Source organism: Lathyrus oleraceus, chromosome 3 (genome assembly GCF_024323335.1).
Source record: "Lathyrus oleraceus cultivar Zhongwan6 chromosome 3, CAAS_Psat_ZW6_1.0, whole genome shotgun sequence".
Classification (NCBI taxonomy): Eukaryota; Viridiplantae; Streptophyta; class Magnoliopsida; order Fabales; family Fabaceae; genus Lathyrus; species Lathyrus oleraceus.
The window spans coordinates 347,614,847-347,633,210 of NC_066581.1; the positions used below are offsets into that span (position 1 = coordinate 347,614,847).

Here is an 18,364-nt window from a genome sequence, read left to right on the forward strand (position 1 = left end):
ACCTCACGTGTGTGTTTTATTACCTATATGCGTAAGGCGTATATATAATATACCTCATACCCCATTTTCATTCATAAACCTCAAAATTTTAATATCCAATGTCATCGCCTTCTTCCTCCGGGGAACCAGCTCGAGATCTTCTCAACAAATGGAAAACCTTTCTCCTCCCCACCATCAAAACCGATAATGTCTTTCCATTCTTCAAACTGGGTCTCGCCATTTCCTGCATCTTCCTCATCTCCCATGTTGTCTTCCTTTTAATCTCTGACCAGAAACCACAAAACCATTTTAATCCATTAGTTCTAAAACAAATGTTCCAATCCGAAATCCCTAAAACCCTAACCCGAAATTCCAACGCAACCGAAGATCCTATTCCGATTCCAACCAACATCTCACACATCGTGTTTGGAATCGGCGGGACCTATTCAACCTGGGAGAATCGTCGCCATTATACCGAACTCTGGTGGAAACCTAATGTCACAAGAGGATTCGTCTGGCTCGATACCGCCCCGCCGAAAAACCAAACGTGGCCGAAAACATCTCCGCCGTACAAAGTCTCTGCCGATACGTCGTCGTTTAAATACACATGCGATTACGGTTCTCGTTCAGCGATCCGCATCGCGAGGATACTGAAAGAGACTTTTAATTTAGGGTTGGAGAATGTCAGATGGTTCGTCATGGGTGACGACGACACCGTATTCTTTCCGGAAAATCTTATTACGGTGTTGTCCAAATATGATCATAATCAATTGTATTATATTGGTGGAAATTCGGAGAGTGTAGAACAAAATGTTGTGCACTTTTACACGATGGGTTATGGTGGCGGAGGGTTTGCTATAAGCTACCCTTTAGCGGCGGAGCTGGTGATGATTTTGGACGGTTGTATTGACAGGTATGCCGATTATTATGGATCTGATCAGAAAATTCAAAGTTGCATCAGTGAAATTGGAGTTCAGATTACCAAAGAACCTGGCTTTCATCAGGTATTTTTCTTCTTAATTATCATACACTATGAATCCGATTTAATTCCCTATTAAGCAATATTATTATTTTTATTTTCCCATAAACTGTTTATTTTTTATTTAATTATTAGTCATAATTAACATTTTTGACCATCTGTTTTATCAAACTACACTTAAAGTATATTTAATGAATTTTTAATTATTAATTACTAAATCATTCTTTTAACAAATATCTATAGAAGAGGTTAACTTACACCTATTTATTTTTTTAGAAGGCATGTTTTATATCATGTAACTTAGGTGTATTGAATTATTTTTTTAATTAAACTTTTCTAAAATAATCCCTAGCACAAATTTTTCTATTTAATATTTTGTAGATCGGAAATTGTGTAAGGAAGTTTAATATGCAATCTTTTATTTATGTTTTATTCATTGATGGAATTTTTTATTTTAGTTAAAAAATCAAAACATGAAAAGTATTTATTATCATATTTTTATGAATAATATAATTTATACCTTGAATAGAATTATATATTTATAGAAAAAAATCAAATAAATTAAAGAAGTTCTTCTAATGTGATGTTAATTTGATTTTTTTTTCCATGTTCAAGTAAATATTAATATTTTTAATATCCCAATCCATTTTCAGCCAAAATAACTTTTAAAACAAGTTCCAACCTATCTCATCCCACTTCTAATTATTTACATGTAATAAAATGAAATTTTGGCCATTAAACTAATATACTAAAACAAATACTTCTCTATTGTAAATAAAATATATAGTTTAACACTTAATATAAATGATGGTTAAAATAATAATTATTTTTTTTTGTACAAAGAAAAATGCATGTTTTAATACATCCTCTTTTTTTCTTCTTATTTTGGCAATATTATTCCTTTAATAGTTTTTTTATAAAAGTAGTACTCCCCTTGCTATTATAAGATATTATGTTTTTTCAATAACAAAAAGATGAAATCTTATCAGATTAAAAATAAATGATATCTACTCATAATTAAAAGGAAATGCTAGCATACAGATAAAAATAAAGAAAATAAATATTAGCACATGTTTTAATATACATTTTATTGAATTAAATTTTGCCATGTTTTCTGCTTTTATTAAAAATAATTAAAATACAATAAAATCTTTATAATAAAATGTATGTGAGAGGAACACATGTTCTCTTAAGATTTAAAGTACATGCATATTTTTAAAGCATGTGCTTTGTTTTATATGCATAATCTTATCCTATTATTCAGTCGACAGAGGGATGAACGTTTTCGATCTTCATTAGTTGTATTCTTGTTTTATTTTTCGTTATTGTGATGCTCTTTTCAAGTGTCTTCATATTAGAGAACTCTAATTTTGCCATATTTGTTTTTTGTTTTTTGTGATGTGATTTGTAGTTTTCTTTGCTGTTGATTTTCTTTCCGATCTAGGGATTGTTATCTCAAATTTTTATACTTTGATCGTTGAATCTCTCCTTTATTCTTTTTTTTTGTCCTGATCTCGGGATTGTTATCTTGAGTTTATATATATATATATATATATATATATATATATATTATATATATATATATATATATATATATATATATATATATATATATATATATATATATATATATATATATATATATATATATATATATATATCAAAAAATATATCTATCATATATATTTGCATATCTTTGTATAATTCATATAAATATTTTTAAAATAAATTATTTTTTTCTTTCTTTTCTTTAAAATATCTTTATATATATTTCTATCTCACAGAATAGTTAACATGTAATTAAACAAAGTTTTCATTAAAAAATTCAAAATATTAATTTTAATTAAAAATTTTACTTTTCAAATAATAATAAATAAATAAAGCTTAAATAATATAATATATGTAGCTGTGTGAGTTTACAATATTTTTGACATTAAGGGTCTTGAATTTTCCCGTTTTATATGATGTTTGTTCATATTAGAGTCTCTACTTCATATAAATATAACTCTTAAGTGGTTTATTTTATGTGTATTTGATAAATAAATTTAGATATTTTTATTATTTTGTCACTACAGGTTGATGTACATGGGAATCCTTATGGGTTATTGTCACCCCACCCAGTAGCACCATTGATTTCATTGCATCATTTAGACTACGTGGACCCAATGTTCCCAGATATGGATCGAGTAGAGGCACTTCAAAAGTTAGTTACAGCTTATAAATTGGATCCGGGTCGGACCGTCCAACCGAGTTTTTGCTATGATCACACCCGAAATTGGACAGTATCAATTTCTTGGGGATACAGTGCTGAGTTATATCCCTATTTTCCCACGGCCAAAGAACTTGAAACGCCATTCTTAACCTTCAAAACATGGAAGAGCTGGAGCGATGGCCCGTTTACATTAAATACCCGGCCCATTAGCTGGGATATATGTAAAAGGCCGCTAGTATATTTTCTAGAACAAATTGATCTGAATGACGACGGAAATAATACTCAGTCTAATTATAAAAGATACGCCAGTCCAATTCATTATGAATGTGAGAGTTCTGATTACGAGAAACCTTTAAAAATTCAATATATGAATGTATCGGCTCCTATATTTTCTGCTAACTTGTGGAACAAGGTAAGAAATTTTGCTTTCATTTCAATTTTTTATGATCCATTTTTATTTTTTATGAGCCATTTTGATGTCTAACTAGATTGAAATGTGGTGAGTAATCAGGCGCCACGTAGACAATGCTGTGAAGTAATGAACGGCTCAGATAGTGTGATCCAGGTCAAGGTTAGAGCATGTCAACAGTTTGAGAGTGTAACTCCTCATTAAGAATTTACAACACCTTGAAGAGAATGGAAGGAATTTATGAAGTCTTTAGTAAATGCAGACTCAAAAGGAGTATTGACTCAAGGGTCTGATGCAATAGGAGGATGAATTGATAGTTAATGTTCATTAGCAAGAGAATTCTTTAGATTTTTCTAAATATTCAACTCAACATGTGCACATATATTAAGTCATTTTGTAGCAAATGTGTTACTATGGAGATGATTTTTCCCAGAGATGATTACAATAGAGAGATTTAAAATTAAAATCTTTGGTTAAATTTTAAGATACTATTATCATTAAATTCAAATGTTATTGGGTTATTAGGTTAGATATCCGTATCATATCTCGAAGCATTATTTTTTCGAATTTTTTTTTTTAATATCCAAAAATTTCAAAAAAATTTCAAAAAAATTTCAAAAATATCCAATTTTTCAAAATAATTATACAAATGGCCAAAATTGACCATTTTTTACCCTTAGGCGCCACCCTAGTTGGCGCCTACCCTTAATGGGGAGGGCAAGTCGCCACTAGGGGTGGCGCCTATGCCCAATCCATTTTTTTTTTATTTTTTTTTTTTTTTTTAATGTTTTTTTTTTTTTTTTTAATTTTTTTTTATTTATAAATTTATGTTTTTTATTAAGTATATTAATTTATGTTCACACATATATTTTGTCTAAATTTTTTTATTTATATATATATATATATATATTAATTTATATATATATATTAATTTATATATATATATATATATATATTAATATAATTTATAAGTAATTAATATTATTTGTAAATTTTTGGAAAAAAAATTAATTTATATATGTATAAAGATATGATAGACAATATTTTTAAAGATAAAGATAAAGATATAAAGATAATAAACAGAAAATATTTTTATTTAAATAATAGACAAGGCAAATATTACAAAGATATGATTAATCACATATGATGCGGTCCCTTGTACGATCCGCACGGGGGAGGTCTAGTTACTCGCCTAGACGGTTCACGTGGTGGTGGTGCTTCCCTATTACCACCCCTTGCCCTAACGCGCCCCCTTGCCGCTTGCCGTTGTGGTTCGGTCGAAGTCCCTTCAGTGCTGTAGGAAAGACGGGTCCCCTCTGCGCCCTCGAAGCTTTGTCTCGGTGGGACAAACTGACTACTGCTGGGTGCGCCCTCGAATTGTGGTCTTTGGTAGTTTAGGGTTGAATCGGGTTGGCCAAAGTGCAATGTTTGTTGTGGTGTGTAGTAGTCCTGTTGGTAGTCCTCTTGTATACCCGTGTCGGGGCTAGGTGGAGGACTGGAAGAGCTTGGGAAATTGCCGTGTTGGAATTGTTGGGATTGGTGGAAGTAGGGGGATTGATATTGTGGTAGGTGTTGGGACTGTTGATGGTGGTGGGAATGTTGAGTTTGTTGTTGGTAGTCTTCATGGTATTGGGATTGAGTTTGTGGTATGTATTGTTGATTTGGTTGGGGGGTGGACATGTGTTGTGGTTGTTGTTGTTGGTAATATGGTGGTGGTGGTTGTTGTTGGTAATAAGGTGGTGGTGGTTGTTGTTGGTAAAATGGTTGTGGTGGTTGTTGTTGGTAATAAGGTGGTGGTTGTTGTTGTTGGGAATATTGTGGTGGTTGTTGTTGTTGGAAATATGGCTGTTGCATCCGGGGATCGTCCAAATAGAACGGGTCAGACACAATCATTTCTGGATTGGTATTTGCTCTATACCATTCCACATATTCCCTTGTCGGCTTCATTTCGTTGGGCGCCACCGGAAATTGTAGAACATAGTGGGCACGGTCTTTCCACATTTTTCGAAACTCCTTAGCAAATTCCTTCCAATTTTGGGCATACCACTGGTGGCTCACTTTTTTCAGATGCCAAGGTTCCATGGACATTGGGGGGCCTGGGATGTCTTGATGCATTCCGAATTGAAGCTTGACACGGTCACTTTGGTGCATCTCCACAGTGGTGAACCGCATTATGGCCGTTTTTGCTGTCCAAACAGCTGCATCTTCGGGGTTTGGTTGATGTTCCAATCCCAAATATGGCCTCCAAATAAACTGCAAAGAAAAAAGTAAATATGTTATTTATCGAGAATGCATGACATTAATAAATCAGTTAGAAGTTGAGTGATTTAGTGGTAATACATCCTGTGCTCGGAGACGATCCAACAGTTGACGATAAAATATAATTTTATTTTTGGGGGTAAGACTGTAATCCAGTCCGGTTGTAATGAACCTAAACAAAAAAAGATAAATAATATTAGTTACAAATATTTATAGAATAAATATACAAAATGAAATAAGATCATAAATTTACCTAGTTGCGTAGGGGAAGGAGTAGTCATTAGGATTTTCTGGGGCTAGCCTCGGCAATCTCCACCACCCCCATGTTTGAAGCAAAAAAGCACATCCAGAAAATGTACAGTGCTCATTTTGTGCATTTTTACACAAAGAGCTATATAGGAATGCTAATACTGCAGAACCCCAACTATATGTGCTTATTCTATCAATGTCCCCGAGCAAACTCAAGTACATAAAATTTATGCTATTTCCCGTCCCTTCGGGAAATAGCAAGTTCCCAAACAATAGCATAATGTAAACCCGGGTTTTTATGACTTTTTCTTGTTCGGAGGATTCCTCAGTCAAAGTTATGGAGTCGTGGTACAATTGTAGGCTAGATAATTTAATACCCTGACCCCTTGCTTTGGCAGACCCCTCACCCTCGACCAGATCTACCCCCAACATTTCAACACATATTTGGTTAGGCTGTTGAACATTTCCGGTCACAGGCTTACCATCTATTCTAAGACCTAAAAGCATGTACACGTCCTCTAATGTGACGGTACATTCACCAGTTGGTAGGTGAAAGGTGTGTGTCTCAGGTCTCCAACGTTCACACAGAGCCAAAATGAATTTGGCATCAATGGTGGCATTTACGACATGCATTACATGACCGAAACCCGCACGCTCTATGTAAGGTACGCACCATGGGTCTGGATAAGGCATTGGGTGTGAACGTTGACGAAATTTCTTGGGATCCTTTAAAAACAAACAATATAAAAAATCATTATATTGGACTTTTAAAAAACTAATTACAAACATACGAAAGAGGCAATGTTCAAGAATAACTTACGAATGAGGCAATGTTTGCCCTAGTTCCTCTGTGTTCTTGGCCCATGGTAAGAAGCGACATGACTGCAATGTAGGAAGAAGCTTGGTGGATGAGAAGTTTCGCCTGAGTTCTCTGAATAAAAGTGTTAGTGGTTGATGAAAACTTGCAAGAATGACCCTCTATTTATACTCGTTTTCAAGTAGACTGAATATGCAAAAATGTGACAAGTGTAAGGCATGCGTGGTAGTGTTGGCATGCATTGGTGGAATCTGATGATGCAGAAACGTGACAAGTGTAAAGCATGCGTGGGAATCTTGCATGCATAGGTGCAGACTAGGTGGGAGTTGTCTTGTCTTGGGGAAGACTTGGTGGAATCTGATGATGCAAAGGTGTGACAAGTGTAAGGCATGCGTGGGAATCTTGCAGAATAGGTGCAGACTAGGTGGCAGTGTTGGCATGCATAGGTGCAGACTAGGTGGGAGTTGTCTTGTCTTGGGGAAGACTTGGTGGAATCTGATGATGCAAAGGTGTGACAAGTGTAAGGCATGCGTGGGAATCTTGCAGAATAGGTGCAGACTAGGTGGCAGTGTTGGCATGCATAGGTGCAGACTAGGTGGGAGTTGTCTTGTCTTGGGGAAGACTTGGTGGAATCTGATGATGCAAAGGTGTGACAAGTGTAAGGCATGCGTGGGAATCTTGCAGAATAGGTGCAGACTAGGTGGTAGTGTTGGCATGCATTGGTGCAGACTAGGTGGTTATGGGTAATCGATCTTAAAATTCACCAAAAGTTTACTTGATGGGGAACAGGCATGCGTGGGAATCTCTGAGACTTGGTGGTGAAGACTTGATGGGGGAACAGGCATGCATGGGAATCTCTGAGACTAGGTTCAGGCTATAGGTGGATAGGTTGGCATGCATTAGTACAGACTAGGTGGGAGGGTTGCATTCAAGGGTGTGACACGTGTAAGGCATGCGTGGGAATCTCTGAGACAGAATAGGTGAAGACTTGATGGGGAACAGGCATGCGTGGGAATCTCTGAGACTTGGTGGTGAAGACTTGATGGGGGAACAGGCATGCATGGGAATCTCTGAGACTAGGTTCAGGCTATAGGTGGATAGGTTGGCATGCATTAGTACAGACTAGGTGGGAGGGTTGCATTCAAGGGTGTGACACGTGTAAGGCATGCGTGGGAATCTCTGAGACAGAATAGGTGAAGACTTGATGGGGAACAGGCATGCGTGGGAATCTCTGAGACTTGGTGGTGAAGACTTGATGGGGGAACAGGCATGCATGGGAATCTCTGAGACTAGGTTCAGGCTATAGGTGGATAGGTTGGCATGCATTAGTACAGACTAGGTGGGAGGGTTGCATTCAAGGGTGTGACACGTGTAAGGCATGCGTGGGAATCTCTGAGTTATTCACAATATCTTCACAGCAATCTTCACACACATATCTTCACAGCAATCTTCAGTAAGATTCTTGCAGTATAAATATTCACACACATTTTCAAAGGGATTCACAATATCTTCACAGCAATCTTCAAAAAACCTTGACAATATCTTCACAAAACCTTCACAAAACCTTCACAAAACCTTCACAAAACCTTCACAAAACCTTCACAAAACCTTCACAAAACCTTCACAATGTCTTCACAAAACATGTCATCTTCTTCACAATACAAAGTCAAAGCTCACGTCAACGGTGAGACTTATGAATGTGATATGTCTGGCTTCCTATTTAGAAACACCGAATGCACTCGGTTTTGTCTAAATAGAGGAGCTGACTTCTCTTATCTGAAAAGGAAGATTGAGTCCAAACTAAGACAACCCGTGTCCCAAATTTTTTATCAACAACCTTTTTTTTCAGAAAACAACTCTGTCAAGTTTTATAAGTCATTGATTCAAAATGACATGGAGACACAATACATGCTTCGTAACCATGAGTACTCTGGTTACGACTACATAGTGTTGTACATTGTGTTGGAACAACCTCAACCAACTCAGAATATTCAATCACAGGTTATTGATCCTGTGATTGATGACGAACAAGATGCTGAGCACCACGTTGAAGACGATGTGGTTGATGATGCTGAAGACGTGGTTGATGACTTGGTGAACCGTCATTCTGAAGACGAAGACCAACCTCAAATACCTATAGCGCAACGCTACTCACCTCCTGCGCACTTCACAACACTTAACTTGGGCGAGGATGAGCCCTCATCAGATATGTTCTACAACCCATATATGAGGTCTGATGAGGACTTAAAGAAGGGTGACCAATTTCGGACCAAGGAAGAGTGTCTGTTAGCAATAAAGAACTGGCACTTGAAAAATTGTGTTGACTACGATGTTATCAAATCAAATCCGGAAAGATACGTTATTGAATGCAAAAATCCGGAGTGTGGATATAGGTTGATGGCATCGTACAAGAAGAAGCATAATGCGTGGGTGATAGGGTCCATATCTCAAGCTCACATTTGCGTCAACACCAACATGGCACAGGATCATCGCAAACTTAGCCATGACATGATCTGCCATTCCATATTACCTCTAGTTGAGGCTGACCCGTCACTGAAGGTCAAAACAATTATCTCCCATTGTGTGGCTGTTTTCAAATATACACCGTCATACAGAAAGGCTTGGTTAGCGAAAACCAAGGCAATTGAACTGGTGTACGGTAACTGGGAGGAATCATACAAACAACTACCACGCTACCTGGCTGCACTACGATTGTATTCACCTGGGACGGTTACTATAATGGAGACCTTGCCTGCACAATCCCCTGACGGAACTCGTCTAGAAGGTAATGGAATTTTCCACAGACTTTTCTGGGCATTCCGTCCCTGCATCATCGGGTTCACATTCTGCAAACCACTTGTTCAAGTCGATGGAACTTGGCTGTATGGGAAATACAAAGGATCGTTACTGATGGCGGTCGCACAAGATGGCAATTCAAATATTTTCCCAATAGCCTTTGCATTGGTGGAAGGAGAAACGGCTGCTGCATGGAGTTTCTTCCTTAAGAATCTTCGAACGCACGTGACTCCACAAGCTGGCATCTGCGTGATTTCTGACAGGCACGCTTCAATAGACAGTGCATACAATAATCCAGCAAATGGTTGGCATGATCCCCCGTCTACCCATGTTTACTGCATCAGGCATATTGCCCAAAATTTTATGCGGGAGTTCAAGGATAACTTCTTGAAGCAACATTTGATAAACGCGGGGTATGCCTTAAACCAACCTGGATTCCAATACTATCGCCGGGAAATAGTGTTGGCAAATTCTGATGCAGGGAGGTGGATCGATAATATCGACCGAGCGAAGTGGACTAGATCATATGACGATGGGGTGAGGTGGGGCCACATGACAACAAATCTTGTGGAATCAATGAACGGCGTCTTTAAGGGGATACGTAACCTCCCGGTAACCGCATTGGTGAGTGCGACGTATTTTCGGATGGCAACGTTGTTCGTAACAAGAGGCAGGCGCTGGAATGAAGTGTTGCAGACGAGTCAGGTATATAGTGATGCCTGCATGAAGTTTGTGAGGCAGGAATCTGCCAAAGCCAGCAGCCATCGGGTTACGGAATTCGACCGCCATGGCCACACTTTTAGTGTCAAGGAGACAATTGACCACAACCAAGGGCTGCCCAGACAAGAGTATAGGGTCCTAATACCAGACCGTTGGTGCGACTGTGGTCAATTTCAGGCCTATCGTATGCCTTGTTCCCATGTCATTGCAGCGTGTTCACACAGCCACTTCGATGCATTATCGCTAGTGTCTCCAATCTACAAAGTTGCAACATTGCTCAATGTATACGACAATCCCTTTCTGGTGGTAGCATTGGAGGCGTATTGGCCAGAGTATGACGGGGAAATTGTTTGGCACAACGAATCGATGCGGCGGAATAAAAGTGGTCGCCCAAATAGCAGGCGCATTAGAACTGAAATGGACGTCGCAGAGAAAATGCAGAGGAAGTGTAGCATATGTAGACAACTAGGGCATAATAAGAACAAATGTCCATATCGTGGATCTAGTTCCACAACTTAGTTTTCACTTTCGTAAATCTGTGTACCAAAATCATTTTAAATTAAAGTTTACTTTTTATTCCAAATAGAAGATGACACTTGAACAACAAACACAAACATCTAACATTACAACACCAATTACTAAAACAAAAACAAATACTGGAACAAAAACAAGTACTAAAACAAGAACAAGTACTAGAACAATAACAAATACAACAACAACATGACAAACAACCATTACAATCTAAGAAATTACAACAGTTAAAACTATGTCGTCTGATCCATGCATCATTTGGATGCAATCAATGTCGCTTTCAACTTCAACCCACCAACGTATCGTTTCTCCAGTTTCAAATGAGAACCTTGTTCTAAGCCTCTGAATCCTTCTGATGACTTCACCAGGTTGGTAATCTCCCTCTAACCAAGACATCAAGGACCTTTTTAGTTGGTCCAACGAACGGATGTTCCAAAATTTCATCTTCATTGGGGGTTTCAAAGGCGAGAAAATAACATGCCCATCCCTTTTTAAGATTACTGGTTCAGGATCCGGGCGCCTTGATGATGTTCGCTGCCATGACGAGGGTCTTGGGGATGCCATGAACTCAACTTGATACAGAAGGTGGTAGGAAACAGTGGTGAAGAAAATGCAAGGAAATAACACTTTATTTATAGGAAAAGATCTGGGTTGTACACCAGTATACCTAACCCTAATTAGTGTCGCACTTGATTAATTAGGGTTTCAATTAGGTCATAACTACCAAACTCGGATTATAACCGATCAATAAACCCTAATTATAATTGATACATTAACCTTAACATGAATAACCCTAATTCTCCCAAAAATTAATAAATAATATTATTTACTTATAAATTAAATTATATATATATAAATTAATATATATATATATATATATATATATATATATATATATATATATATATATATATATATATATATATATATATATATATATATATATATATATATATATATATATATATATATATATATATCTTGTAAATAAATATTTATATATATTAATTAAATGTGTATAATATTAATTGTTTATAAATTAAATGTTTATAAATTAATATATATATAAATTAATATATATATATATATATGTTGTAATAATTTTATTTATATATAAGTGTTAATATAAATTAATATAATTTATAAAAAAAATATATTTATCAAATATCTAATATTTTTAAAAAAAAAATTAAAAAAAAAAATTAATAAAACATTAAAAAAAAAAAAAAAAAAAAAAAAAAAAAAAGGCATTGGGCATAGGCGCCACTCCTAGTGGCGACTTGCCCTACCCATTAAGGGTAGGCGCCAACTAGGGTGGCGCCTTAGTACACAATTAGGGCAAATTTTGCCCATTTGTGTAATTTTTTTGAAAAAATGGTTAATTTTGAAATTTTTTTGAAAATTTTGGATATTAAAAAAAAAAATTCTATTTTTTCTATGAACAACTTTATAATGTATTATTTTAATAAAGTTTTAGTATTACGGACAATGAATTTTTAAATAAAGAAGAGGTTGTAGTGCTGCAAGACATTGTTGTGTTTTTAGGTGATCCGACCAACGACGTGCACGGAGGTATGATTTGAAACAAATATTAGTGCTTAAGTTATATAACTAACTTGTTATGTATTCAAAGGTGGAATGGTTCAACAACACATATATTTTTGGGTTTAACAACACATATTTACTTCATATAAGAAAATTACAAAGAAAATACATAAAATTAAGAACGTTTTTTATACTTAAAGTAGGCAGCTAAGCTAATAATCTCACATGGGAATGGATTTGCTCAACCATACAATAATCATAAGGTGGGTAAACGATTATTTTAAATTATAAACATCGGAGATAATATTGAAGACATTAATAGGAAGGATTTGCTTCAAGTTTTGACTTGCGTTAAGGGATGATACAGGTAAGCACTTTGACGTTCAAGTCAATGACCACCGATAGCGAAAAGTATTTTTAAGGTAAAATATTGTTAGATGTAATCTCATTTTTAGCTTAGTCTACGTGATATTTTAGTTTTATGTATATGAACAATTGTGCAACTGTTTTTCACAATCAATCCATAACAGAATTTTGGGATCATTTTCTGTTAGAGTTTGTTAAAAACTTTTTTCTCTTTTTTCTCTCTTCCAGCTTTATCATCTTCATCTCTTCCTCTTGTTCACCAACAATTGATATCTAGAGCTTTGGTTCGGATCCACGAGAAACACCAAGGGAAACACTTAGTGAACATGGGGCGTGCGTGACTGATTTCGTTTCTTGAATTTGTGTTGAACTCACGATCGGAATCGTAATAGAATCACATTTTCTTGATTCTGAGGGATTGGGAAACACGAGTGTTTGGTGAGATCTGAGTGAGTTCTTGCACAAGAACGATGATGAACGGTGAAAATGGTAGCTTGAATACAAAGCTTCCATTATTTGGCAGAATGAACTGGAATCGGTGGATGATTCAGATGGGTATGTTGTTTGGCATTCAAGATATTCTTGATCTTGTCAATGACGGTTATACAGCAGTTGCAGCAGATGCAACTGAAGCACAAAGGAACACGTATAGAGAGTTGAGGAAGAACGATCATGAAGCTCTATTCTACATTCATTAGTGTGTGGATATGAATCTGTTTGAGAAGATAGATGATTCGAAGACAACAAAGGTTGTGTGGGACATACTGGTACGTTGCTATGGAGGTGATGCATTAGCGAAGAATGTGAAGCTTCAGTCTCTGCGTAAGCAGTATGAGAATCTCAATATAAAGAACAATGAGAAGATACCATATTATATCTCCAGAGTGATTCTGATCACAAATAAGATGAAATCTTGTGGAGAGACTCTTTTTGAACAAGTAATCATTGAGAACGTACTGAGATTTCTTACTCCTCGATTTGATTACATTGTTGTAGCAATTGAACATTCTAAGGATCTGAGCACCGTGAGAATTGAAAAGTTGTAAAGCAGTCTAGAGGCAAAAGAATTGCGTCTGACTAAGAGAACCTCTAAAAGACTCTAGCTGATTCATGTAGAGTCATGTTCTTGCATTCAACAACACCGTTTTGCTAAGGGGTGATGGGAGTAGATAACTCATGACCAATACCATCAGAGGAGTAAAATTCAACAAATTTTCTATTTCCAAATTCCTTCTCATGGTCACTTCGAATCCTGACAATCCCATATTCCTTCTCTCTTTGAAGTCGTTGACATAAATCTTTGAACACCTCAAAGACATTTGATTTTTCTTTGATGAAGTTCACCCAAGTGAATTTTGAAAAATCATCAACAAATACATAGGCATATCTTTTCCCACCAAGGCTCTCGACCTGCATAGGTCCCATTAAGTTCATATGTAGAAGTTCCAAAACTTTTGAAGTGGTCTGATGTTGTAACTTAGGATGTGACATCTTGGTTTGCTTCCCAATTTGACACTCACCACAAACTTTTGTTTCTTCAATTTTGAGCTTCAGAATACCTTTGATGGCTTCTTTTGATACAATCTTTTTCATGCCTTTCAGATGTAGATGTCCAAGTTTTTGGTGCCACAGGTTGACTTCGTCTTCTTTGAATATCAGGCATGTGGAAGAGCAATTAATTTCTTAAGATGGCCACAAGTAACAGTTGTCCTTAGACCTGACTCCCTTCATCAGTACTTCATTTTTCCCATCAATGACCAAACACTCTGATTTTATGAAATTAAGTTTAAGACCCTCATCACATAGTTGACTGATGTTAATCAAATTATCAGTCATGCCTTTTACCAACGAGACATTATCAAGACTTGGGAGTCTTATATAGGCTATTCTTACAACTCCTTTAATTTCACCTTTATCCCCATCTTCAACCGTGACATAACCGGTTGAGTAGGACTTGATGTTCTCCAAGAACGTCTTGACATTTTTCATGTGTCTAGAACATCCAATGTCAAAATACCAGTCTTCTCGAGCTGAAGCTCTAAGAGAGGTGTGAGCTATGAGACTAGAGATGACAGGCTTGGGTATCCATTCCTTCCTAGTGTTAGTTACCATTTGATTAGCCCTGGGATGTGTTGGATACCTAGGATAACCATACAGTTTGAAGCAAAAAGGTTTTATATGACCATATTTTCCATAGAAGTGACATCTCCAACACAATAACTTGCCTCCAGTTTGAGAGTTATGATATCTGGCACGATATTGAATAAGATGTTTATACATTACAGGCTTAGGCTCCCTTTTAGGAAGAACAAAGTTCGTGATAGAGCTTTCTCCTTGTTTTTCCAGAGATTGATAATCAAAGCCAACCCCCCTCGGATCTCCAGCCACTTTCCAATTTTCAAAACTTCATCTAATACATTAGATCCCTTGTTCAGCATTCTTACAGCCTTTGTCATGTTATCAAGTTTGGAATTCAATAATATCACCTCATCTTGAAGATCAGAGATGGTAAATTGATATCTTTCTTTTTCAATCTGTAATTGAGATATAGTTTTCTTCCATTTTTCTCCCAGTTGACACACTTCTTCACTTCTGATGCACATTTCTTTGTAGAAGGCAGCTAGTTCCTCATAGGATAATTCTTCATCATATGAATCTTCATCAGATTCATATCTTCCAGTTAGAGTAGTTACACGTTTAACAACTTCATCCTCAGGTTCACTTTCAGAGTTATCATCATCAGACCAAGAGACATACATCCCCTTTTTTTGTTTCTTGAGATAGGTAGGACATTTTGCTCTAATGTGTCCAAATCCTTCACACCCATGACACTGAATTCCTTTACCTTGATTGGTTCTCTCTTCAGTTCTTGTTCTTTTATGAAAGTCATTACTATTCTTGATGTCAGATGGAATGTTCTTGACATTTGGTCTTGACTTCCTGTCGATTCTCTTTAACACCTTGTTGAATTGTCTTCCAAGTAATACAATAGCATTAGTCATTCCTTCATCAATATCCAAGTCACATTGGTCTTTTTCATCTTCAGTGTTGGATACAAAAGTTATGCTCTTGTTTTTCTTTTTATATTTGTCACTAATACCCAATTCAAAGGTTTGGAGAGACCCAATAAGTTCATCTACTCTCATGGTGTTGATGTCTTGAGCTTCTTCAATGGCGCGCATATCCTTTAAATAGGAGAGTTTGTTAGAAACTGAAATATGAAAATGAGCATGAAGTATGGGTGACCACAAGATGGATCTGACAGTTATTAGGCCATATAAATATGGTAATCTCAACTTACAAAAATTAATACACCAATTGTATCATTCATTTCAATGGTAACAAATGTTTATGAAAATTAAATCCTCTCTGTCCATACACCCTCTTTAAAAGTTTATCAACAAAAATATTCTATTCCACCCTGCACTAACCCTCTCTTCCCAACATCACCAAAAACCAACATAAACCCTTCACCAAAATAGTTACATACAAAATAAATAACCTAAAAAGAGAGAGGGCCACCACCACCACCACCTAAATGGTCGTGGTCCTCACCACCATGGCTTTTTGTCAAAGGTCAACCTTATGTTTCACATTTTTCACATCGAAGAGTTGTCACCATTAGATACCCTTGGTATCCTCTCGTTTGACGATGTTAAAACAATGTGTTGCCTCATACCCTTGGTATCCTCACCACCATAAGCTAATTGATTAGAACTTTAATTTTGTCTATGGAACTTTTTTTAAAATTTTCATTCTTCTATATAAAGGAGGGTCTATTCCTCCTCATGACACACCAATTATTGAAAGTTTTACTATTCTTTGAATTTACCTCTCTTTCCTCTCTCTCTCTCTCTCTCAAAATAATTTTCTTTCAATAAATTGAGTGAAAGACTACTTGTGAGAGTGAAATTTTTGGAGTGAAGTGCCCTTGTGATTACTTTCAAGAGTGTGATACTCTCGAAGAATAAAGTCAGATTCTTGATATTAACCAGTCTTAAAATCTTTGTTTGGTTCTTGAAATTATCCTGAAAAATCTCTATTTTGTTCGTTAGCATAGCCTGGGAAAAAGCTTCATGTTTGGTTAGGGATAAACCATTGTAAAGATTAACTTGTATCACAAGGTTCATGGGCATACTTTGTAAAAGATCAAAGTTTTAGTCAAAATATAAATAAGATCTCTTAAGGACAGGAGTAGGCCAACGTTTGGTCGAACCTAGACAAATCTTTGGTGCAATCTCTCTAACTTTTATCCTCTTTAATTTTTTATATTTATTTTACTGTCTTTATTTTTACTGCTATTTACTCTATCCTTAAGAAATTACTAACACAATTTCAAGTGAAATTAAAAAAACCACTAAAATAATCGTGAATTTTAAATACCACAATTTACCCTAAACCCTATTGTGCTTCAGGTCATTTTTCCAACAGGTCTATCATGTTCATCAAACATATGTTGTTCTAGCTTTAGGTGTTTCTAGTCATGAAGAACTTTTCTTGCCTGATCGTTTCTGTCAAGAAAGGGAAAGGTTGAAAAAGAAGGTTGGTGACCTTACCCTTTAGAGGGATAGATGTCTGGAATAAGTTCAAAATGTTTCCAACTTGTTCCTTGCCATAGAAACTGCTTTAGATCCCTTTGTATACTCTGGCTCTTTGGTCGGTAAGGTGAAGAGACTGATTAAGATGGTAGCTAATAAGGAAGGGGCTCTGACTGAGACGAACCAAAATTTGGAGGTTTCTCAAAATCCGAACGAGGAGTTGGAAAAGGCTTTGAAGGTGTCTCAAGATAGTCAGCGGAAGGTTGAGGTTGGCCTTAACAACATGCACAGGGAGAATCTTTCTCTTTGTAAGGAGCTGCCCGAATCCGTGCAAGAAGGTTTTTCTATGGTCGGTGATGCTTTTGAAAATTCACTTCAAAAGGTGGAATTTTTTTATTCAATCGGGCTCATCTCTCGATCTCATATCCTCTTTAATCATATTATTAAAGATGTGCAGGTAGTTCCTCTAGATGGCTAGTAGTTTTTTTTCTGAATGTCGACAAAAGTAATTCTGGAACATGTGGATCTTCTCATGTAATGTATATGTAAATATATTTTATTCTTTTTTTTTTTAACTTTTCTTATAGAGTTCAAGTCTTTCATTCGAGTTTCATGCTCGAATTATCTTGGACGACTCTGGATCCCTAGTCATCAGCTTCCTCCGTCGGCCAACAATTTCTCCTCATAGTTAATGTAGGGTTAAGCCCTACTCAACAGGTCTTTCAGGTTATGGAATTTTTTGTGGTGTAGCTTTTCTAGAAATGTGATGTTAGGTTGGAGTCCTTTTTGAAAAATATAACACTCAAGGATTTCATTTGTTCCTCTGACAACCACTTCTACCTTGGTAAATTGATCAATGTATGCATGTAAAGTTTCTTTTGTGCCTTGAGTCACTCCATTAACGATGACCATAATTGTCGGTTGCCTTTTCCTTGATATAAAGTGGGCAATAAAAGTTTCGTAG

The 18,364-nt window shown here is 36.2% G+C and overlaps 2 protein-coding genes across 2 annotated transcripts; one reads left to right on the forward strand and one right to left on the reverse strand.

Annotated features, from left to right (window-relative positions):
- Positions 1-91: 91 nt before the first annotated feature.
- Positions 92-4,046, forward strand: LOC127127590 (uncharacterized). The gene is made up of 3 exons (XM_051056840.1): positions 92-983; positions 3,034-3,582; positions 3,682-4,046. The coding sequence occupies exons 1-3, from the start codon at positions 99-101 to the stop codon at positions 3,781-3,783; spliced, it is 1,536 nt and encodes a 511-aa protein (XP_050912797.1). The 5' UTR covers positions 92-98; the 3' UTR covers positions 3,784-4,046.
- Positions 4,047-4,652: 606 nt separating this feature from the next.
- On the reverse strand, positions 4,653-7,023 carry LOC127127591 (protein MAINTENANCE OF MERISTEMS-like). Its single transcript, XM_051056841.1, has 4 exons — positions 6,908-7,023; positions 6,092-6,813; positions 5,920-6,010; positions 4,653-5,832 (listed from the first exon to the last, which is right to left on the reverse strand). The coding sequence occupies exons 1-4, from the start codon at positions 6,965-6,967 to the stop codon at positions 4,717-4,719; spliced, it is 1,989 nt and encodes a 662-aa protein (XP_050912798.1). The 5' UTR covers positions 6,968-7,023; the 3' UTR covers positions 4,653-4,716.
- Between the last annotated feature and the right edge of the window lie 11,341 nt (positions 7,024-18,364).